The sequence below is a fragment of the Pecten maximus genome, chromosome 6 (genome assembly GCF_902652985.1).
Source record: "Pecten maximus chromosome 6, xPecMax1.1, whole genome shotgun sequence".
Lineage (NCBI taxonomy): Eukaryota > Metazoa > Mollusca > Bivalvia > Pectinida > Pectinidae > Pecten > Pecten maximus.
The window spans coordinates 42,216,669-42,243,136 of NC_047020.1; the positions used below are offsets into that span (position 1 = coordinate 42,216,669).

General features: G+C 31.7%; 1 protein-coding gene across 17 annotated transcripts; it reads right to left on the reverse strand.

Moving 5' to 3' along the window:
• LOC117329825 (coiled-coil domain-containing protein 169-like) lies at nt 1-23,457 on the reverse strand. 17 transcript variants are annotated; one of them, XM_033887985.1, is made up of 12 exons: nt 23,349-23,457; nt 20,634-20,716; nt 18,934-19,047; nt 15,490-15,504; nt 13,753-13,782; nt 11,568-11,720; nt 10,359-10,379; nt 9,654-9,700; nt 9,347-9,442; nt 8,145-8,290; nt 4,832-4,843; nt 1-2,130 (listed from the first exon to the last, which is right to left on the reverse strand). In XM_033887985.1, exons 1-12 carry the CDS (start codon nt 23,420-23,422, stop codon nt 2,034-2,036), a joined length of 888 nt encoding a protein of 295 aa, XP_033743876.1. In that variant the 5' UTR covers nt 23,423-23,457; the 3' UTR covers nt 1-2,033. The 17 variants fall into 17 exon arrangements, with proteins under 17 accessions (XP_033743876.1, XP_033743873.1, XP_033743868.1 ...); XM_033887982.1 differs by lacking the exon at nt 4,832-4,843 and adding an exon at nt 6,895-6,963; XM_033887977.1 differs by lacking the exon at nt 4,832-4,843 and adding an exon at nt 7,692-7,799.
• Between the last annotated feature and the right edge of the window lie 3,011 nt (nt 23,458-26,468).

Genomic DNA, 26,468 nt, shown 5'->3' on the forward strand with positions numbered 1-26,468 from the left:
TGATATTGTATAATGTAATGATTTCAAAGCAGACTCGCCAGAATCCGAAACTCTCAACAAACCAGCCAAATTATATAGTTTCGATGGAGTCCGGAATCCACTCACAAATGACATAATTTAAAACCATTTTCTTGCTGAATATCATTTTTATTATAGCAATATTCCCCATACAATTAACAGCAGAATTACATAATTATATATAAACCACTAATTTATCTAAAGTTTGCCCGGTACTTAATTTGATTATAATGAAGTATGATTTAATGCCAGCAAATCATATTGGGGATTTAAATATAAACAATAGCATATTATGTTAGGTTCATATTTTCTATACCCGATTCAATTTAAATCTTGTATACATCACGGTAAAGGAGGTTTCTATAAACAGAACCATGACGTAAGTACATGTAGTCTGAACTATGGACGGATTGTGATGTAAAATACCACAAACAAAACATTACAATTGTGTAGTCTGGTAATTCTTCTTACTTCAAATGAAAGTTCCATTGGAATGTGCAACACGGTATGCGTGTAAACTTCGCTGTTCCTACAAAGTCCATTTCAAATAGATGAATGCGGGGGGAAAAGAAACAGAAAACACTGAAGTTCAAAAGAATGGTTTGACGAATAAAAATTTAGCTATCCATGCACAAAATGTGAATCATCCGTGCGTGACTTTCATTTGCATTTCAAAAAGTAATGAAAAATTATCAGACTATGAATAAACGCAGTTTACTCATGTATATCACGAACTGCTATAATACACATATTTTGTTGAACTAAACAGTAACCTACCAACTGAATACGATATTTTTTTTATAAAATTTATATCAAAATAGAAAAATTTAAGGACATATGCTACCTTAAGATACAGAAGACTTATATCAAAACCAACACCAGAAAACACCATCAAATACCCGATTAGAAAATATTATGTGATTTGATTAAATATGTTTCGGCCTGTTTTGGATCAATTTTGTTTGTTTACTGCTATACAAAATAACGATTAAGGGGAGACGAACCAAACAATGAATATGATGGCGTCGCTTTAAAAAAGGACATTGTATACCAATAGAACAGGGATTTTGATGTGTACGGTGAACATACCGTAAGAAAATTGTTCAATTTGATAAATTTCAGAAGTAAAAACTATCAGACTTTTGTTATACGATTAAAACATATAATGAATGCCCAAATCATAAGATTAACGTTATGACACATATGGTATGCAATTAAAGAGATATTGTTCTTTTTTTTCAAAATAACACAAGTTAATTGTAGGGTAGTATATAATCTTTAATATGTTCGAAAATGATATTGAAGGGTATCTTATCAAGATATGACTAGCTTTGAATAGATTGGAAATAAGTAATATTGTTTACAGTTGAGTGAATACAATTGCCATCAAATTATGAAACTGAAAATAAATAACTAAACATAATATATACAAATAAGCACCCTTCGAGAAACATAAAACTCTGACAAATAGTAGAAGATAGCAAAAATGAATGCATGCTTGAATGTTTATATTCAAAAAAACAATTAGTGACATAATCCAAACATACACTTAAATTTATCAAACAATTTAATGTTTGTTTTTCATCTCATTATTTACAGAACTGAGCGATAATTTTGAAAAATAAAAAATAAAACCAAAAAAAAAACAAGGAAAGAAATTTGTTTCCCGATGCAGGAAAGACGCAGAGATATTTATGTAATACCAACTTGTATATGTTGCCCGCCGCGAACTATTTGAAAAGATGCCTTCGTGAAGTGAAAATAAGATATTTATTTCGGTATACAAAACATTTCTCAATAAATCTTCAGCTCAGAAAATATTAGTAATTTAGTAATACATAAAAATAGCACAGACAAATATATATATATATATGTTTATCACAGATAATAAGACTTTTTAAAATTTACCACTAGAGCATCACGTTCACAATATATACATATGATTTTAAAACGACAATTTACATACAAAATAATTTGCGTTAAGTATGTTTTATTGTTGTTTGCGTACGTATGTATTATGTCATTTCAAGACTTGGAAGACTTTTAACAGCAGCCGTCTTCCGTATTGGTCCTCGCTTGGGATCTATAATTCTTTGATCTTCCGGAATATTACTACAAACAAACAAAATATTGCATTCTTAGATATTGTAATACTATATTATAAATAAAGAAATGAATAAAGATGAAGATATAAAATAAATATCGACATTAAGCATGGGTATTAAATGCTGAACATCTGAGAAAATGAAAATCTGAGAAAATATCGTTATGTCTATAAATATGCCATTTACTCATGCAAACCACCTAATACAGGTACATTGAATAACTTGCCAAATAGTACTCGATGGTTATGGAGCAGTCTAAAATGCCGCTCACCAAGATGGGTCACGTGACCTAAAATATTTGCAGCAATAACACTGATCGAAAAAGTCTCACGGCGCAACATTTCACTGTATATTACACGGTCATATATTAATGGATTTTATGCATTATTAAAACTAATACAGGGCAACATGTGGGAGGAATTTCAACTTGCAGTAGAATATGAATGAATAACAGGACAATCGAGCAGGTTTCCTACTAAGGCACATCAAGTCACCAAACTTAATTTATGTTATCAAGAATCGTTCGTCACTGGTCCGACATACCACCTTTCATTTCAGTAACTATTGTTTCCATTGAAGTTACTAATTCGACCTGTTTTACGGTATAGGTGTTAATGCTGTTTCAGAATTTTGGAACTCTTCTGTGTTGTTGAAAATATCAGGACAACATTAACTAGGCCTAATGAAAGTGAAAGGAAATATGATGGAAGTTGACTTCTGGTTCAAATTTACCAAGATTACGTTTGAAATACGTTCATGCCAAAGTACATATAACAAAGTACAACAATGCTCACTCTACATCAATACGCTAATGAGCTACAGAATGAGCAGCATTAATCCCCATGCGTAATGTATGACATATGTATAACTATTTCAAAACAGAAATAAAATTTTAAAAAGTTCAAATATGAAATTAGTTTCTTTCCTTTTACGTTTAATACAATACAACGTAAATTACATATTTTGATATTATTAATATATTTATAGGTCATTATCATTACTACATATTCATATATGTGTAGATATTTATGGTATTAAACTGTATTAATATCAATATATAATAGAGAGTAATAATGACACTCGGGACAATGAATATCTATGGACATCCTTCACCATCTTTGAGACATACAATAATTACGGGACACAATAATGCAAGGCAGAAACAATACATATCGTTACTACTAAATTATATATAGTGCTAATGTTAAATTTCTTTCGCCGACCAGGCCAAAGGCTGTTCATAGGAAGAATATCTTCCGCCGATCAAGCGGAAAGCTGTTCGTAAAGATTTTCTTCCACTGACCAAGCCGAAGGCTGTTCATCAGGAGATTTTCTTCCACTGACCAAGCCGAAGGCTGTTCGTAAAGAAGAACTTCTTCCAACGACCAGCCGAAGGCTGATTATAAAGAAGAATTCCTTCCACCGACCAAGCCGAAAGCTGTTCATCAAAGATTTTTACTTCTCACGACCAAGCCGAAGACTGTTCATAAAGTGGATCTTCAGATGGTACCGAAGTGTAACAATTGATATACGTTAATTTAAGCATATCTCAGTATCAGTATATACCGATGCCATATACATGAACTAAACGCGATGTCAACTACTAGACGTGAAAAACATACGTTTTCACTGCCTTCCTTGTTCACTGTAGAACAGAATTAGTATCAATAAAATTCAAGCCTTTTTCCACTAAAGATTCATTCCACGATTATTAAATGTTTCACATTTTGAAAAATCTTTACGGTTTACTCCTATGTTGCAAAAAATTTAACAAATGTGTTTTTCTCATTAAATTTAACAACAGACGTCGTGTATCTTAACTGTCATGTAATACGTTCATTATGTATTTCATGATTTATAATTTATTTTAACATTCCTGGAACAACGCTTAACTGTGAAAAATATTGTTTTGTGAAATCTCATTCAATATTCAATGCATTCATCATATTTCTTAGCCCAACTTACAATCACAACACATTCACAGACAACAGTAGCTCTAAAAGTATATTGAACAAACGAAAGACAAAATAATATAATGTAGAATAAATCTTAAACATTTTATAACAAGCCTACTGGATATTGCTTAAGCAATAAATGTCCCCTACTGGCCTTCCCCCTTTGAATAGTAAAAGTGACCATGACCTTGATTGATAAACGCTAAAACTCGACCTTGTCATTTGTACCCATATGAAGTTTCATCAAAATCCCCAAGGAATAAAACCGCTTGAGCGCTGACTAAGGTTGTTTTTAAATAGCAAGTGATTTTGTCCGAGATATTACAATAATGATCCTTTGTATTTGTTTTAAGTTTTATCATAATCCCTCAAGGAATGAAGTCGCCAGACTGTAGACAAAGAATTTTCTGGAAATAGTAGTGACCTTGACCTGACAACACTGAAACTCGAATCTGTCCCAAATATGGCCCTTTGTATTTGTATGAAGTTTGATGATCTTAATCATTCAAGACATGAAGCTGCTAGAGCTCTGACAAGGCTTTTTTAACCATAGTAACAGCGACCTTGACACGAAACCCTCCCCCTCCCCGGCGCGGTTTCACCAGTAGGGGATTCATATGTCCTAGAAGCATACAATATATATATACACATTATATACATCACTACAATACAGTATATATTGCTAACACTACGTCAAGTGCATCGATAAAAGGACGAAACACACTGTGCCCAAAATGTGAAATATTACTATACCTCTCTCTAGAGCTTTGATGGGAGAAGGAAACATAGACATTGAAACTTTTCTATATAAAATGTTTACGTTACGATGGACATAACACATCTAGTGAGGTTAGGCTCTTTCAAATGTGGGTATGGCTGATAAGGATACTGTACCCGAGGAGTCACAAAATGTGGTAAAATCTGAGGCTTTTTTTCAGGGTAGTATATCCATATTCCCTATACCCACATATGAGAAGATATTTTTGTCTTATCTATCTGGCTTTCCTATCGCAATTTTCCCCTATCCTGCATTCATGCCTTTTGATAAAAATCTAAAAAGAAGTTACTGGATATCAATCCACCGTACAAGAAAATGGCAACCTATGACAGCGCAAAAATTTCGAAACTTTTCTCTTTATTCAGCTGGTAAAAAATGACATTCAAGTGTTTGTGCGAAGACAGCCATTTTGTTGACGCTATGACGTCATGTCATTATTCATAGTCAAATTATGAGACTGTATTACATGGCTAGCAATGTATTTCAGCCGAAGAAAAATGAAGATTATTGCATGGGATATAACCAGAATTACCGTGTATGAGAGAATGAGCGAATAGTATGCTAAACCACCACAGGAATAGTTTAACCATTGATATCTACATGTTTATACACATTTGATAATTCTTTAAGATTACCCAGTGTACAAATTATGAAATATAATGATTTATTGGACTAGAGCAACCTTTGCTTTAACCATTTTTTATATTTGAACATATGCTTAGAGCAATATTTTATTGTGCTATCTTTTTAACTTTATTTATTTTGAAACATTTGCAAAACAAGTAATATCATCGATCAACTTACATTAATCATATGAAATGCATCTTCTATTGACCTGTTAATTTCCATACAAAAACTTTACGCTTAAATTCATAGTTATAAATCATATTTTTGAGGGACTCAAATTTCGTGGGGTTTTTTTGTTTTGTTTTGTTTTTCAAAAAATACTGTTTCGCCGATTATCTTTCCAGAATTAGTTACAAAAATGCATTTAAAATCCATGTCCAATTTAAACGTTTTATAAATATCAAGAATACCACAGGATTCTACGAAAATACACCACTCACCAAAAACTGACAAATTTTCAGTAACATAACTAAACGAGGGCACAATCCAATATCACGCCAAAATATTGGCAAATCTATTACATGAAAATTGTAATAATACAACCGGACTCTATCAATATAAACTCTAATAAGCGTTACACAGCAGTCTGAAAAACAACATAGGCTTTTCAAGTACCCAAGGTTCAATATACGTACAAAGCAAATTCACTCAAAATTGTCTCAGAAAGGTTGACATTAAAGATGCATGAGAAATGAAAATGCAGCTTTGTATGTGATTATGATATATATTAGTTAATTATTCCGTAAGTTATAGTCAAGCAATAGATATAAAAGAATATAGAAATAGAGTGAGATAAACACCGATACTAACACGCTTTATTCGGGACACAAAACACTACTTTCCTCTACTGCAACATCTAGCAAATTCCCATCACAAACAGAATGAGTTCATCCAATAAAAGAATAAATCACAGTTGTAATGACTTTTTTCTAGGATATAAACTACAGCTATAATGACTTATTTGATATTTTGAAATAAGTGTCATGGATGTTGTTCTATCACGTCATCATCCAAACATGTAAAAAGATCACGTAACAACCGTTTACAAGTGGCTTGAAATCAGCATAATCAATATACATATACAATTTCCATTTAGTAATAAGTCATATAAGAGTCAATCTCTCATTGTTGTGCATACGAAACTAACATACTACTCCTAACGGGGCTAATAACATCGGGAAGAAAGTTTTTTAGAAAATCAACAGATAAATGATTTTGTCTGTCATGAATAATAGATAAATGATTTTGTCTTTCACGAATAATAGATAAATGATTTTGTCTTTCACGAATATCAAATTTTGAATAACAGAAAAACGTTCACAAGGTGATTTACAGGGGAATGATGTAGTTATTCTTTTATATGGATAAACAAAAGAACAGGACGCTTTAACACTATGGTAATATGTGTTACCCTTCGCTTGGAAAATCGAAACCTTCCAACTGCAATCTTATATCTACTTTGCTGATTCTGGACGTGATACTTTCAAGAAAGGCAAAGCAGATATGTTAATTAATTTTAGAATAATATGCAATAAAAATAAGTTACAAAAGTGTTAATATTAGAAATTATTCAGAATAGAAAGTTTAGTTTTAAAGGATTGTTAAAAGTCATTAAAAGAAGAAAGTGAAAGATACCTTAGTAAACTCAGAGGAATTTTAAACTACTTTAGGAAGTGTTAAAAAAGATGTTATAATCAAACTAAATATAAGACAATACAAGGCAATTGATAAAAAAAAAATCAAAACTTCAAAATTTAATATTAGCAACACTTTTGTGTTTCCGTATCAAACATGAAATATTTTATTAAATACATTGTTACTATCAACCGATAATTACGTACAGAACCTTGGGTTCTTGAACACTTAACTAAATTAACATAACATGCATTGTAAGAAATTGAACCAGTTTGATTGGTGTTGTATTTTTCGATTGAATTGTTACGAATATTATGTATAATAATGAAATTGATGTTTGTATAAATATTTGATATCGGCACACAATTTTCAAACTGTTTCAATTATCACTATTTAAATATAACATATTTATTAGCGTATACACAACTTAATATTAATAATAACATGGAATTAGCACTAACCAAAATCCTGTTACTACGGTATTGTAATTGCCATTCTAACGATCATACAGAGCAAATGTTTACAACATACGCCTCAAAGTATCTAGCTCGCAACTATCGGTGACAAATATACCGTGAAAAACTGGTCCACGTGGGGTCCATGTATCGAGGTCCACGAAAGTTTGGAGGAGGGTGGTTTTTATTTTGCTTGGACCAATTGTCAATATGAGAGCACCTAAAACTAAAGATCATTGCTCTTTCTTATGGTTTAATTACTAGTACACTACAGTGAAATATGGTGTTGATCCGTAAATAAAAATTGTATACCACTAAAACAAGATCCATTGATAAACTAGATGTTCTACTATTTGAGAAACCAAATAAAGCCTTCTAACTGCTGCTCCGTTAACAATTCATATTGCTATCCATACACGAAACAAGCTTGGAAGCAAGCACCGGTGTCTCAAATATAAGTACAAACAATAGGACATGGAAAATATTTCTCTCTTTTCAAGTTCCCTAAAACTGGTTTAAATGTATAAATGATTCTCTAATTTCAATATTTGATAGAGAGGAGATCACTTACCGGCCCATATCTCGTGGTGTACGTGACCCTGGTATTGGTTCCAAATCCCTATGTGTTAATGGTAGTCTGTTTCTGGCATTAGCGGTAGCCGCAGCATGGATTTCTGTTGAGTAGGTCTTCCTTTCCTCATGCGCTTTATGATACGCCTTAGTAAAGAATGAAACAGTTGATTGATTTTAAAATAAATATTAACTGTTTTATTAATATCACATAAAGCAGTGCATTTATAGTAATGCATGTCATAGTCTGTTGTAATGTGCATCATTGCATAAAAAAATTGTCGTGAATAATCAACAAAAAACTCCATACTTTAAATCCAAAATTACAAACTGTGAAATCATATATTTTCGAGCGGCTCATATTCTGTGGATTTTTAAATATATAACTACTCCGTTCCAAACACAAATATCACATGTTAATTTAAACAGTTTTTTAAGTCGAAGGAATGAAAGAATTTGTTGACTAACAGTATTGAAGGAATGAAAGAAAATTATTTTCAAATGCTAAAAATTATTAACATTAATCTGATTAAAGACTATAAATGCATTAATATACATCTGAAAGGTATTTGTGTGAACACGCGTTTCTTAATGTGTCAAATTTTAAAAGAAATATTTTCTACGGGCGGTTTTAATTCTATGTCATGCATGAGTAAATGTTTAACTTTATTCATTTTACAACAGTTGTGAAACAAGTTATATCAATTCTAATAAATATTAATCATGCTTGTTGGCCGGGATGGAAGCGAGCGAGGGGTCTTACTGTGGGAGGAAACAGGAGTACCCGCAGAAAACCCACGTGGTGGGGCAGGTGACCCTAAACTTTTTTACGTCCGATCGAGGAATCGAACCCCGGTCGCCTATGTGAGAAAACTAAGTGTGCTACCACTGTTCCATCCGACCACCAAATAAATCTGTAACATGATTTAAAACACGTCGTCAGAGCCGTTATTACAAGGGAATGTCCAGAAAAGTTAGTCATTCTTTCAAGGAGTGTTACAAGTTTCATATAATACCTGCAATCCCAAATACGCTTAACATCACATCTGGGTTCAAGCACAGTGACGTGGCATGAAGCCGTAACCCACATATACGGGGTTGGGAATCTGTTCAAAGACCCTGTATGTTTAAACCTTGCTACGGTCTAGACCTTATGACTGCCCTATGAGGTGAATTCGTCTCTGGTTTATTCGTCATATTTACCTTGGATTCTTGATCGAGTCTCCATTCTATATCACGCATCTGGCTGTGTAACATATTCTTTTCCTTTTCCAACATGCGGACCATGTGTGGAGTTGCCTACATAAATACGGGAAAATTCAAGTCCATGCTTTAAGAAAATCATTTAGCTTGTTAAATCTACAAACTTTTACCTAATAATTTCTTGCTATTATTTTGATTGATTTTTTACATAAAAACGTTTCATAATTTAAGAAACTTAATTTATGTTGACAAAATTAAAAGCTCTTCTCCCAAACTGAAACAGTTTCAATACTAAATCCAAGCTTACGTCCGAAAGATCGTCAAAGTTCTTCATGTCTTTTGTCGATTTTCCAGCTTAAATAACAAAACGATAAGCTTTAACTACAAACATACATTATTTAATGCAACTTACCGGGATTTATTCGTAAAATAAAACAAACGTACAAAAATGCATTGATCATTTGATGTATTAATTCATTTATCAAGATTATATATATATTAAGATGGTCCACCATGTTGAATCGATATGATACAAATTTGATATTTTGATGAAGAAATAAATTGCGTACATACAAAATACAGTATAATATCATGTAGTTCAGTAGTGAAATAGCAAATTGTAGATTTGGGTACATATACAAATTGCAAAACCAAAGTTTCTACCATCGTGCTTTATATTAGCGTACATGGTGTTTAAATCCTTTGTGGACAATCTATTTAAATGTTTTGAACATAACGAGAACAGGAAAGAAACCATATATAAGAAGACTACAAATAATCTGATATTTCCATTCCAATTAATGTGTGGTATATTATCTACATTGTGCTTTTATCGTAAATATTGGTTAAACAAAAAACTACAATGAAGTCTTCAGTACAGATTACAAGTTGTAAACCACAGGACAGTTGACCTTTGACATTGGTTATTCAGTCACAAATAAATAAGTTCCCTTCTCCCAGAACACTGTTAAATAAATATTAAACCAAATACATAAATCTGTGATACTCCTACCATTAAATATCTTGTCTCTTCCTGAAAGTTTGAAAGAAAGAAAAACCATATACACTAGGCTGGCATTTACTTCACACTAAATATAACTTTATAAACTTGACGAAATATTCTGCCTTCACCATATATATATCATTTCGGACAAAACATCATTATGACCCAAACACATTGTGTTAATGCCACCCACTTCAAAGTCTATTTCATCTAATTACCATCACTACAAATTAAATGAAAGCATTACCACAACAAATGCTTACACTTATATCCTAGACGTGCACGTGATTCTAATTTGCATACAGTGCTAGAGTCTACAGCTCACAAACAACATCTACAGGTTAGTTAGTATCTACATCTCGCTACATGTCTACTTCTCTATTAGCATGACGGCTCCATAGATAGAAGGTGTTACCTTTCCGGGGCACCTGGTCAAATTTTCCTTGTACTATTTCAAATGTCTTAATGTACATCTATATCTTTATATATACATTTTTTTTTTTTTTTTTTTTGCATTTTCTATCTAGAAATTAATTTAGCCTTTTTTAATGCTTGTTGAAGATAACAAGTTTTTTTATTCATAAAGTATCATAAGCATTATATTGTCATCACATGTAATTTGACTAAGTTTATAACTGAGTGATAAGTGTGATATTTTTTAAATCCGATGTAGAATAAAAAGTTTTCTTCCACGTGTAATTAGGAGAGCTGTGAAGTACGTTTTCGAATAATCACTTGATTTTTAGTATAACTAGGCGCATTTATCAGGATATATTTTTAAGTTTTCGTTTCCTTGAAATGCTGTGTTGGTTAAGTAACATCTAGTTAATTCAATATTCACAAACGAAATAACTAGTTTATTATGCACTGTGCCTTTCAATCTTTTTTTTTCTGTAAGAACATTCCCCTGACCGTAGTTTAGAGAAATTCGTCCGGAAAAGATAAATCTATAAAATTAGATTTAAAAAATAAGAAGAGAATGTCTTTGAATAAAACCTTTACCACTAACCACAAGGAAATATGTTTCACAGCACATGACATTCGAATTGTTTAAATTTTTAGTATATATATATAATGTCCCATCCACTCATGCGGTTTTGAGATACCAAACTATACAAGGGCCCTAATAGAGCTATTAAATCCCATGCCAAGTTGATAGAAAAAAATGAAATAACTTTATCCCAAAAGTTGAAATAAAAAGGGGAATAACTGATGTACCTTGGCGTGGACTGGTTATTGCTATGTTTATAGTGATCCCCGCCGGCTTTGTCTTGGCTGTACTGGGTATTGAATCTGATGGCACATAACTCATAATAGAATTATCCTTGCCATTACTACTGGGGAGATCACTACTAGCCATGTAAGGCCCAGCTGCAAAAATTAACACAGTAATCGTTTTTGAGTTAATAATAGCAACGAAGAAGTGTTGCTGCGTGGTTAATTTGATGACGTATTAGATTTGTGGGTGTTAATACTGAATTTAAATGCCATTTTTTATTTATATATGTATTTGCAAAGACCTATAATGCAAAAACCTATGTTGTCAAAGGATGGTTCTGTAGTTATCAATGTGGTATTATGACTTAAGCGATAGATGGACAGACTTTATGTGGAATGTGAAACACCTAAGTTCTGTGTCCGTTATATAATTTTCATGACATGATGAAATTAGTATAGGTTAAAACACACAAAAATCATACACAAAACGCTACTTAAGTAGCTTCAAATTATACATTAAAGCTGTCTTTGTGAGTGTAACACATTAATAAATACACAAATATTCAAGCAAAATGTTTAAATTGTATTCAAAACATGCAATAACATTCAGTCAAATTTGTGTACAACTGAACAATAGATATACACAAGATATCATACATACAGTGTGTAAATAGCGCATACGTGTAAAAATATTTCATTTGCATAATTTAAACGTGTCCGATAAAAATACTGTGATAATTACGTGTAATATTCTAGCGGTTCGCAAATCAAGTACGACTAACTTGCAGTAATCAGTAATACCTTCCACTGCTTCTTTAGCTAGAACCAGACACAACAAAGAGTTGGTATTAATCTAACAATGCATCAGTAACAAAGGTTTGTTGTAGTATTACACATGCACATGCACTTCTTTTCTAATATCCAGGTCATACTTTGAGCAAAGGTTGTTTTGCAATTGCATGAATCTGCGCAAAGAAAAAATATTTTGTTTTGTTATTTTTGTTGCTGTTGTTATTGTTGTTGTTTTGTTTTCCTGATGTTTGAATCCAAATTGGATTTTTGTGGATATTATGAAATTGACTCTATCTTTTTCAATACCTATTTTTAAAACTTTATGGTTCCTTTAAATCGTTATTTATTTCTGTATTCTGACACAGCTAGAAAAGACTCTTATGAATATAATATGAAATTATTGGGGGGGGGGGGGGGGGGGGGGTCTGATTTTTTTGGGGATTTTTTTTCTGTTTTTTTTTATATCCTCAAAAAACACAGACTTTGTATAATAATCACATGAAACGAATATCTGCAGCATGGGGACAGTGTAAGTGTAAACAAATAATATGTAGAATTCTACGACAACGGAACATGCTTTTCAAATTGGTGTGGGGTATTGATTTATAATTAATTCATTATAATTATCATTTTTTTGACACTGCATTAGTACATAGTAGCATGTTTAGGTAAAATTAGGAGTACATTCTTTTCAGGTTATGTCAATTATTTACAGAAATTTGATATAAATAGAACATGATATATGCGTACAATGAACATACATATCTTTTCATTCTTCTTTTCTATCACTCGATACGTAATCCATATACAATACGGTTCTAAAGCATTTTTACGTGTCGTTCTAAAAGTCTGAAGACAGAAAGAAATGGAATACAAAAGGGTGCATGATAACTTCCGGGTAATATTCAGTTATTAGTACAGAAACGAGAAAAAAAACATAAAAGAAACACTGGTTGTACCGATGTAATTTTGTGCAATACTTTCCGTCTTTGGACTCTTTTCTAATTACCATTTCTTATCAAAATATGTATTACAATATATATGTAATAAAGGGGCGAATTGCCTCGAAAATTTGACATTTTTCATTGTCCACACTGTTAGAATTACTTCTTTGCCCCACATATATGTATATAAACAAAAATATCAACACACCCTCACATTTCACACGTTTTTTTTTACCAATCCCAATCATCAATATAGCATGCAATATATAAATTATCATCTTTAACCTTCATGCTGATTGTTGATGACGTGTGCTCAAATAGAACGAACAAAACGTGCAGTCACTGGTGTGGAAGGTGAACAGGGATTTACCGTTGTGTGAGTTTAAGGGAGAAAAGGGAAAGTATTTAAACATAGGATGAAAATTTCTTCCATAAAGCATGCTTTTTACCTGCAAGTGTTTTTAAGTATTGGCCGGGGTCTTCATAAGTAAAAACAATTAGATTTGCATAAACATACAAAATTCGAAATAATGAAAGCCTACAAACTTAATTAAATTGTCAGTATCAGGTTGCATCTATTAATGACGCGTTACTAACAATGTACTAATGAATAAATATATTGATATTCTGTTATACGGATAAAACGTCTGTCATTCATTTGAGGTAAGTTTTCCTGGAAAATGTTGACGTCATACAAGGAATTGTTATGTTGTTGGGAATGTTTGGACTTCGAGGGACATACAGTACTTTCAAACATTTTTGTAATTCAAATAGCTTAGTAATTTACTTTAAATATGCAGTGTCTTTGCAATACTAACAACTTCAAAATCAAACCGATTGGAACTATTACAACCCTTGCTTTTATTCAGGATTTCAACTTATATAAATTTTACCAGAAAGTCTTAATAAAACGGTGACTAAAATTGTCATTTTTTATTATTTCGGACTAACCAACAATGATACTAATGAACAACAAATTGTCAATGGGTCTTAATGGTCACCTGAGTTTAATATAATTTGGCATATTTGATTCATATGACCTTGAATTTAAGGTCAATGTCATGCATCCTGCATACTACAGGCCAATACCAGGTTTCTATGTGTGTTGGTTTTCGAGAAGACGACTTCTAAAAGACTTAAGCATATTTGAGCCTGGTAGTCTTGAACGAAGCTAAACAAAAATCTAGTATGTAGCAATGGAGCTCAGAAAGCAGTTTATTACATTATAATTACCCATTACCAAATTGTGTAAATTGTGTCAGGTTTTTTTTATTAACATTATCACCAGTAATTATACAAGTGGAGGTCTAATACTGCAATCAATGCAGTAATTAAGTTATAAATTGAGTGTGTGTTCATCCATACGCTAAATGTAATCATGTATGGTATTTGTTTTTCCTAACTATATCGCAAAACTTTGTATTTTCTATAAATTTCAATTTAGAAATAATTTCTTAATGTCATATTACGACTGATTTCATTATTTGATTATTATACTGAATATAACTAGAAATTAACAGTGCTCTGCAATAAACAATTACCTCATTTATCAACAGTTATTAATTGTTAATTAATGCGCAAATGGTGTAGTCGATCATCATCAGTGAATTTTAGCAATGTATTTTTATACATTTTGATATGATTTGTGTGTAACGATAACTCGCCATTAAGTGTACGTTATTACGACAGCTGCAGTAAATGTGCTTTCATTATCAATCTGATTTGCAAAACGATTCATGATGAACGAATTTCAAAAAAGACTGATCACCCATTAAGCAAATATGCTGTGTTTGAAGTTAGTTAGAATCAATGTTATTATATTCCATTGGATATGATTCAACACAGAGTGAATTAAAATTGTTTGCTTTGTGAATTATGGATTTGATATCATATAATATAGAGAAGGGATTAACAGTTTCGTGAATTTAGGATTTTATATACATGTAATCCACTTGCAGAAAAAAGGAATAAATGATTTCGTGATTGTGGATTTGATAGAATCTAACACCAAGGAGTATTACCGATTTCGTGAATTGTGGATTTGATAGTATTTAATACAGACGGGTAGTTAGCGATTTCGTGACTTGCAGATTTGATATACTTCCAGAAATGGGCTTAAAGATTTTGTGAATATGGAACTGGTATAGAACTGCATTTATGGGGGATTCACACTGTGTAAGACCAACCTTTTGTAACAGGGACTGTAACAAATGTAATATATACAATTACATTGCTTGACAACGTAAAAGAAATGTTTTTTTTATTTTACTCTAGTTTTTCTTGATTCTCAAAATACTGTGATGTGGTATATATGTAAACACGACATTGTCGATAAATTAAATCGTTCTCTTTGGATTCCATATATATTTCAGATTGCAAATTCCTTTCAATATACATGTTTATAATAATCATTGAGTGTGCGACTTCATGGTGGGCAATGGTAAATATCAGTATGTAAATTGTGATAATGCATTTATTTTTATATAACTGCATAATTAATTGACAATATAAATTGGATACCTGTAAATATATGACTGAATGTTAAACAAATCACAGTAGCTGTAAGTTCAAACAAATATCAAGTATTTCACCCAGAAAAAAATAACTTTTTTATTTTTCTAATTAACATCAGCATGAAAACGGGAAAATTCATATCATGTCAGTTTGTCAATCGCATGCCATTAACAGACTCCTTCAGGTACAAATCAAATAATTCTATTTCGTGCATTTAATTCATATCAATCCATGCTGTTTTTCAAATAATTTCTTCATAGATTTCAATATCATCAAAAATTGTTGTTTTAAGGGTTTAAGACAAAAGTTATAAACTGTTCGGTTGTTAAATGTATGTCTGTGTTCGCAAAATCATATTGGCTTGTAAAGCATATTGTATATATGTTTTATTATGTATATTATTATATAAGACCATAGCTGGATATCAGTGTATAATTTTAATTGCGGATTTTTATGACATATTTATTTAATGAATATGACTGAAGCCAAACACTTTTGAGCATGCTTTGAAATTTGATGAGTGCTGCCAAGCTTCTGTCCAAATAAGGAGAGGACATTACATTATAATTACTCACAAAATATCATAAAAAAAATGTATATTTAGAAAAACTAATTGTCTTAAACCCTTGTGAAGCATACCAAGTGTTTTTCCAACATCTCTGAAAATTCTGCTACGTCTATAACGTGTGGTATGGTCTGTAAAATGGCATTTATGATTTCAAATGAAGTCTAGATTTATAAGTTCTATCTTCTTTACTATGATTTATCAAAAAATACAGTTTTTATTCAAATTTCAATTGCAGGAATCCTATATAAACTGTTTAGTGACCACTGGAATAGCAAAAGGGAAATTAACATATTTTGAAAATCGTAATCCTAATTCTTCTACCATCTTGCATAACCTGAGGTTCTTACATAAAGAAAACAATAAGAGGACATTTAAGGTTGTCTGATGTTAATGTTTGACTTTTACCCATACATCCTACTATAGATTTTAGCATTCACAGTCATTTGAGTTGTCTGTGTATATTCGTCGATCGGTAAGAAATAGAAATAATTTCCTATTTGTATTTTTGCTATATGTTGTAAATAGTGAAAAATCATGTTTTTCTGTGACCATCAACAACCAGGTGACATATAAGTGGGAAAATTTTCTAAATGGTCTAATGATTCTTGAACCTGGAACCGAAGTATTTATTTACAAGACAGAGGTTGGAATATTACAAAACCTATGATAAGTTCCATACCCAATGGACGGTACCAGTGGGTCTGGCTCATAATGTTCATGTATACAAAATGATACAACATAAAAGCAAAAACTGAAATATATGGATGTTTACTTGTAACATAATAAGGGGGGGATAATACAACACCTACAAGCAAACAATACCATTTAATATATATACATTTCAACAAGTAAGCAACAACTACACAAGCGAAATAATCAAACGCTTCTTCTTTTTAAAAATAATATATACATTATGATAAATGAAGCACTTTAAAAAGGAAATAATGTTTAATGTGAACATTTTTATTAACTTCTAAATCAACTAATTTCTGCTTACCAGTATTTCAAACAATTGAAATGAACAAAGTTCCAGCAAAATATGATATTACAGTTTTTTTTTTTGTGAAAATATATTACTAATTATAAGAAGATCACTATCAATGTAAATAGTGTACTAAATCATTATTAATATCAATATTTATAAGAAAATATAATATGTTCACATGTATATAATTATTACCCTGAATTTCTGTAATACAATATCAAAATTTGATTGAAAACAGCTTCATGTTTGAAATACTATGAAATGTGAAACTGGATATTGGATGTAAATTTACATTCCAATTCTAAGATGTTGCTGTTTCTAATCAAGAGAAGCACTGAATATATTGTAGATAGAAACATCTTTCTCTAAAATCTGTCATTTCACATGTAATGCTTATTTGCCAAGTTATGTCAGGTATTGCGATATCAGGCTTAAACTGTCTATCAATGAAAATGAATTTAATATCGAAATTTACAAATTCAATTAACAATAATTAATAATTTCCAGATTCCTGTCAATTTCTTCACATATAGCCATATTTTGTTTATGTATTCTGTGAAATGACTAATTCCAGAAAATGAAATGTTCCTTCTTACAATATAGATTATATGCAAATTCCTGTATTCCAAACTCAATATTTGTAAATATAAGATTTTTTAGAACTGCAAATTAAGAACAGCATTAATTAGCTGCATTGATTAAGCTATTATTTGTACAAGACTAAAAATGTGTTGTAGTGAAATAAATACTTGAGATAAAGGGTACTAGTAATTTAATATAACAATTGATTTCATAAGGGTTTTTTTTCTTTGTTTGTGTATCAAAAACCTATAAAAATTGTTAAGTCCAAATCACAAAGAAATTTCCATTTTTGATTTGAGTTTTTTTTTCCATATAGTGAGTAGAGAGGAAGCAACAGAGAATTGTATTTTCTAGCTTAGAGTTACTTCCCTTGCTAAGAATTTGTCTCCCATTTTGATGCTGTTTATAAATATGGAGATATATCTAAATAACAACATCATAAAATATGTTTCACAGGTAACCTATAGCTAGGTAACCCGTATTTTCAATCAGTTGGTTTGATCTTGGCCTTTTATTTTGGGTATATTTTTTTTTTAACCATTTTTTATTTTTATTTGTTCATACCTCAGGCAAATTCATCACATTATGTGATTATACAGTATATGGTATTTTCAAAGCTATAAGTAACTTTGTCTTTTTAAATAGGATTCAGAAATTTATTTTTCATGAGAAAGAGTACACCGGGTTCAATGAATCAATGAATTTTACAGTCCGGGTGTAAAATTCATCGAAGCCCAGGTGTAAAGCACCAGCGCCCGGTCAGTATGATTGAACCCGGTGGAGTAGCAGAAATTAATATAACTTAAGATAGTACCCTTGACCTCAATAAGAAATATATTTAAGTGATTGACATTACCTTGCATGTGAATTGCATATAAAACAGAATTGACCTACATAACAAGCTTGTGTGAAACACCCTATACCATTTGATATATAAAGCGAGACACCTTGTACCAATGTATGTATAACTAATGTACCTACCGTCTTTTAGGTTACTCTTAGCCTCCTGTACTTTACTTTGTAACATAAAAATCTGTTTATCTAGCTGCTCGTTCATTTCTTGCTGCGTTTCACATCTTGTCTTCCACTCATTTCCTGTAATAAAAAAAAAAAGATATTAAATCTTACATATAGATGCTTAAATTATTACACATTTTTAATTTTTAATAATTAAGTAACATGTCATCAATATAAAAAGAGATAAAAGTGTCCATGGTCAATATTTTTTCTTAAAGATTCAGGTTTTCCGGCCAAATTTTACTGGAAGTCCATGTATTTTTCCTAACTGTCCCAAAGTTACAATCTGGGAAGCATTTCCTTTCTGTTCCGGAGTTATAACCTAAAATATTCCATGAGAGTCCAACTCAATGTTGTTTGATATGTGTCAGGAAAATGGGTTCCATCTGGTAAAATTGTCCCAGAATATAGTAATAAGGAGAACATAGGATTTCTTTGTGGTGACTGCATGGATATTCCTATAGTTTTATCCACATGGGATCATTCAAGAATTAAAGAATGTTTTCATTACTTAATTTTCAAACAATTAAATTAAGAAATGAGTTCAAATACACAAGGCACTATATGGCAGAAATATTTTATTTCATTTCCTTTAGTAAAACAAGATTTCGATTAAAAGTTAAAGCAAATTACAAATAAAAATACTCTAGAAAGATCAACTACCTCAACAGTGCTTCATTGAAAAGGGTGATCAAAAAGTACAAAAAATCCTAAGGTATATATATGTTAAGGGAAACACAGAGACTCGTGGGTTGGGAATCCATGCCAAGTCCCTGTGAAGGGAAACCAATATGTAATGTAATTTCAGACAAAGAGTAAATAACATTTAATTTAAAAGAACAGACTCCTAAATTTATGTTTATATATAATCTACACTTGATTTTAAATCTAATTTACTCTTAACGTAGAGATGTACATATAGAAGATTTGTTTAATAAATGCTTGTAAAGTAAATATTTACCTACATTAACATATGATGACATAGGATTTCTAGAGAAATCTTTAAATACTTGAATAGAACTATCAGTCCGAAGTATTGAACTTTGAAGTAAGAACTCATCTACGTATATGATAATGTTGACATAATCTACCAAGTAGTAACCATGGTAACTAGCAATGTGGGGAAAATGCATGACTTACAGATTCCCTTTATTTAAAAATTTATTAAAAAGAAGTAAAAGATATGCATACTTTCTGTATCTGTTTTAATTCATTTTCGAAAAATAAATAAAAAATTGTATTGATTATAATAACAGTACATGTCCCCTACCAACCCCGGCTAAAAATAGTATTAGTATTAATGACCTTGACCTTAATTGACCCAAAAAAGCTGAACGAACTTGTCTGAAATATCATGGTCCTTTCTTATTGTGTATGAAGTTTGATCAAAACGCCTCAAAGAATGAAGAACATATATTGTATCAGAAACTATCTAAATAACACAAAAAGTTTGACAAAATCCATCATGCAACTTTCTTTTATCATTCAATTTCAGAAAAAGCAATAATTTTTGGGTGACCTCCTCAACCATATTATTTAGCTAAAATGACAGAAGTTACTGAAGTTAGTCATGTTTAGATTTTACTGATCATCAGTCTTCACCCCAGCATGGAAAACTTCACTGAGAAAGAAAGTGTTTTTAATGAAGTTGACAGCCGACTTACCCTCATCCACAACGCCATCGTACCGTTTCTCCAGTTCATCGATTGTGTATTGTAATTCAGCAGTAGACTGCTCTAACATTTCCCTGAAAATTGAAAAAAAAAATCATACAATTTTTAACCTCGCGACCTGGGCTTGATTTGCGATCGGACCTGAAAAGGTATATGGAATGACTTGTCCTGCCATGTGTGCTTTTGTGGATAATCAGATTTCCTGCCAAATTAAGACTTCAAAGCATGCTTTTAATCAGATCAACAACAGCGATTAATATTTAATTTAAACTTATTCTTATGCAATTGTTGTAAAATAAAGCAAGTTTTAAAAAGATCTGTTATCAGCTGTTTTTATGTTAGTGATATTCATGGGTTAACAATGAAATTGTTTATAATAAATCAATTCAAAAGTTTAAAAAAAAAATAATTATGATTACTCAATTAACCGAATAAAATTTATAACATTGGTGATCGATCATATATTCAATCATCAGTTATACTTTACCCATACCCCACCCCACCCCCTCCTATACCCCACCCAACCCCTCCTATACCCCACCCAACCCCCTCCTATACCCAACCCAACCCCCTCCTATACCCAACCCCACCCCTCCCCTCCAAACCCAAACAAATATTTTTAGATTCATTACCAGACACATTGAGGTTGTAACAATTAAATATATTTTAAATTCATTACCTGGGGGAAGGGGGGGGGAGGGGGGGGGGGGATAATGTGTGTGTAGCCTGGATCATGACTAAAACTGTACAAATTACAGTAAATCAAACTTATCCATATGTAATATTATTATTTTTTTTAAATTAAAATGTATCATAATCATATCAAGGTCTTATCTTTTATAACTTTAATCTAAGTTACATGTGTATTATGAACCCTCCTTGTCATTTGGAATCTTTCCAACTTCCAATATTTAAATTGGGAAATGGATCAAATTCCATGACCAATTTAATCGAGTAAACAGGCCATACGGTGGATATACAATTACGTTATACAATAATGGTACCATGCCAGTCCAACATTAACTACGATCACATTACATATTAATGGACAGGATCAAAGTAATATTTAAAATTGAGCATTAACTAAAGCTGTAACCTAATTAAATCTCATTTAACCTTTTTATACATTTTGATAATAATGTGACACTGTTGTATAATTACAATATAATAAAATGTTAAATGTTACTGAAAATTATCTTCCATAAATAGAGATAAACTTTCACTCCATTTTACATTTAAGTTATTTTTTACAGTAAATATCATGTCTGAGCTTTAAATATGGTGACCTCAAATTTTTGTTCAGGATTGGCAAGAAAATCATAATAAATTATTGGTCAAATTGGAATTTTACATATTAAGATTTGTTCAAAACATTTCAATGGTATGAACAGGGTATTTAAATGAATGATTAAGCAACAGAACTTTTTCTCATTGCAAAAAGCTGAGTAGGACATATAATTCTTCATATTCAGAAACTATGTTATATTTATAACTAGTTAATTCAGAGGAATTTTCACATCAGAGACTTTAGAAAGGACTTGATCAAACACAACATTATTTTATTGTTGTGGGTTTTCTTTGTTTTTAAAGTATAATCCCTTGTAGATATCATGCACATGTTGCAATTGTACACATCCAGAAATAGTTACATCATTACATCACTACCATTCCAAATCAACTTCAAAGACAGTCCTTGTTAACAGCTATTGAATTTAGCTGCTGAACCATATTTCTGCAAATTAATGAACTCATATGGTATTTAATTATGTATAAATTACCAGTACTAAAACTCAGGAGGTAGCATGAACTGATAAACTACTTTGGCACGACCAAACTCTTATAAACAAAAACAGGTCCTCCAGCCATGAATCAATAGCAGTAAGACAAAGAGTAGTTTCATTATTGCACTGATTTTTTATCAACTTCGAGTCAGAACTAACTGCTCGCGCAATCACAACATCGATACATAGCTTCAGACCATGAAGGGTGGTCTGTTGGTTTTAAGTGGCTGATTTTATTTAATTTTTGTTAGAAATGATAAAATTATGCATGGTGATTATGTTCGTAAAGTTTAAGTAGAGATTTATTCACAAAAACAAACAAATGCATTAGGTGCACACAATATTAACAACACATTGTAATTGGGATGTTGTTTAGGCCAAATAATTTTTAAATTTCACTTATTTTAAACATACACTGAAATTTAGATAATTTTATTTATTGATTATAGATATATATGGAAAACATTCCAAGCACTAGATATACATTAAGACACTGGTATAGCAATGCAAACACATTCTCGTTAATTTACATCAGTAGACCTAGTACTTGCTGAAAACATGTTTGCATTTTTCACGAAAATAAACAATTAGACATATTGATTATTCATGGTAGGATGGGCGTTTCATTAACTCAATCAATAGGGTAAATCTTCAATATTGACATAGTTTAAAAGGTAGTATAATAAGATCAGGGGGTATTTGTTTACAATGAACAGACAGTAGCTAGGAGGTTAGACTTAGCCTTCCAGTAGGTCCTATCTCATGCTGGCCCCGTGTCATGACAGTACGTTAGCCTTGTAAACAACCCTAATCAAGCAGTAGAACAGGTGCGTGTTTTCTTTATTTCTTTGACTAAAAAAGCTATTGAAACTATTGTGGTGAATTTTTGAATTAGAGCTAAACCATCATGAAAATAAAAACTTACTTCATCTGTTTCTCCTGTTGAATCTCTGCTCTAATTTTCTCCAGTTCGAAATCGCCAACCACCTCGACCGCCATTTTGACTCTTTTCAGTATCTACGTGACGTCACGAATTGATCACACTCACTAGAGCGCTTCGCCAAGGTGCTTGGCAAAGTCACAATTGTCTCCCCTGTCTCGTCACGGAGAGTGTTTAGAACGGTTTTAAGAAACCATGTACACATATAAAATAGACAAAGGAACGTTTGTCAACAGATGGGAGACTAATAACAACCGTCAAATTCATTATACCGAATATATTCCGTCCACCTGTTGCACCAATTTAGACAAAAAAATGTTCGATGCAGATTCAATTGTAAATTTTATACAAAGAAATTATAGAATAGAAGATTGTGCTTAAAATAAACTGAATTATGATTCAAACGGATCAGCCATGTCGTACATTATTAAGATTTGAATAGAAACAGCCGACTGGGTTGTCATGCACTGAATTAGCTATGTATATCCAGAGACATATCTATATATGTCTCTGGTATATTCACTTATTATCATTAATTCTATTCGGTGATATCAGCAAGCATATACACTGTACGTACGTGTAATATACCAAAAATCAATTTGAAATTTAGCGATATATATATATATTGCTTACTGAATAATTGATACCAGGGGCAGACACAGGGGAACTTTACTGGGAAGCTCAACTTTTTTTATGTACATTTGTAATAGTAAAAAAAATAATAATATAAGATCAATTAACCCACAGTCTGTTTTTGTTTTCAGTTACCATAATTAGTCTTTAATTAGTCTAATTAGTACTTGGTCTTTTGTTAGAGTTGAAGCATCTTTATCTCTATCATGTTAATAGGATTAAAATATTATGCTAGAGTTGTGCTGGTAGAGACTTCAGGTTTTTTTTTTAATTTGTGCCCCTTCGGCACATCAAGTCCTGGATCAGCAACAAATAAAATATCTTTTAAATTTATGATGATATTCATTCGACTTAGAGTATTGTTTAAAAGATCCGAATTTTTTTTGATTTTTTTTTCGTCCTTTAAAGAATCTGTTACGGGCCGACTCCTATCAAATCTTAAAAGGCCGATAAAACATTAGAAAACCTCGTATTATTACTTAAAATACCACTAATTTGCAAAGATGAAAAACGCAACCCAAACACAGACAAGGAGATTGCTTCTCCAGTAAAGGCTCCATTTCGATTGACGACAAAAATATGCTGAATTTTGAGGAAAATGTGTAAAATCTAGATTGTGTTTAAGAGACCTGATTTTGCGAGAAATACACGGATTGATCTATGTATTAACAGTCCATAATTTTTAACTTTTTGCAGTTGCAGTTTGCACCTCGCTTGATCGATATTTTCGTTCACACCGACAGCGGATTTATAACTTTAGATAAATATCATATAGATATACATGTATATCTATAACCAGATGGAAGCAGCAAATCCCAATTCACGTTTCCCCCCCCCCCCCCCCCCCCCCCCCCCCCCCTTTTTATTGACTACAATGTATTTAATAATTCGATCAAATTCAAAATGATGTTTTCACATTAGACTCTATTGTCATTATGATACGATGTCATGTTTTATCATGTCTATGCTGTTATGTAACGTCAACCTAAATATAAATAGGTGTCAGATTTATATAAGTGTCTTGACACTTGTACACAGTTTAATCTAACTTACAAAATCTATTACCTTACGAGAACGTGAATTGAGGTAAACCGGGGATAAAGAACTTAAGTACCGGTCTGCCTAAGTTAACACATAGAAACGGTACTGCTGTATTGAGGACGGTCAAATAAAACAATGACCAGTTACCTATTGTTATATATTTTGGCTTTTGTAATACGAACCATTTTGTACTGGAACTTTCTACTCCTATCTCGCATTTTCCCCACGCGTAAGAGATGAAAAAATGAGTATATAAGTAATTTAGCACGAACTGTATGAAGTAAGGTGAGTGTTGTTATCGTGTATCATGAGATGGAGATGAATATAAAAAGGGTAATTACGCTGTTCCTTAATTAGGCCATTTAATATAGCACTCCCTACCATCACGTATGTGATGTTGCTGCCAAGTAACCATTTCTGTGATCGTAACAGTAATGATGCATGATTAGCAAAACAGTCTAATTGAAGGATAGACTAATTTCAAAAAGGGACATGATTTATTGCAAGTGCATACTTATTTGATATCATATGGTATTTTAGTAGCGGGGTTAAATCACTCTACTCGGGATAGAAAATAACCTATTACTGCGGTAAATGTAGATGTGTATCGGACTTTAGAAAGTCTAGATAAATATATTTAGTACGTACAAAAAGCAATATTATATATTAATGCTTTGATGTTGTTGTTGTTTGTTTTTTTTTGTTTTTTTTGTTTGTTGTTGTTTTTTCATTTGTTTATGTATTCTTTTTCTTTGCATTTATTTATTTGTTTTCTCGAGATATCGTCCTGTCAACAGAATCGTTCTTGGCGAAATTAGCCGAAACGTAGTTTGTGAAATCTCTTCATTAATTAGTTATGGTGAGTTACAACATGGCTATCTAATATACAGTATACAGATTGTGTAACGATAGAGTTATCTTTAACTCGTTCTTCGTCTTAATAACAGTATTAGTGTAACAGAGCACATGATTAATGGAATTTAAATCACTGCCTCCGCTAGTGATCGAACTCGGGACCTCTGACTCACTAGCCTTACGCTCAACCGATCGAGCTAAAGAGAAGATCTCCCGAGCTGAGCGGTATATTGAGACTAGTTTTTGCCAGGGTTACATAAGCACAGTAAACAGGGAAGCTGAAGTTTGTTCCCACGCAGTATATACAGTTCATAATTCCGTTTAGGAACCAGACCTCAGTTTCATTTGAGAAATAACGGAGCTAGGAACCAATGCCCAGTTCCGTTTGAAACTTGGATCAAAACAAATAGACCTGTTTCAGAAATATGAACTGGGATCTCCATTTATGTTATTCCTTGAACTGAACTGGGAACCAGTTTGGTTTAGCTTATTTTGTTTAACGTCCTTTTAACAGCCACTGTCATTTAAGGACGTGCCTGGTTTTGGAGGTGGAGGAAAGCCGGAGTACCCAGAGAA

Excerpts from the sequence above, each read along its gene's own strand:
- LOC117329825 (XM_033887977.1), bottom strand. The coding sequence starts at position 23,422 with ATGGCGGTCGAGGTGGTTGGCGATTTCGAACTGGAGAAAATTAGAGCA. Across the intron at positions 9,443-9,653 it reads ACTTTGACGATCTTTCGGAC|GCAACTCCACACATGGTCCG; the intron begins GTAAGCTTGGAT and ends GTATTTATGTAG. Across the intron at positions 2,131-7,691 it reads ACGTGGACCAGTTTTTCACG|TAATATTCCGGAAGATCAAA; the intron begins GTATATTTGTCA and ends GTTTGTTTGTAG.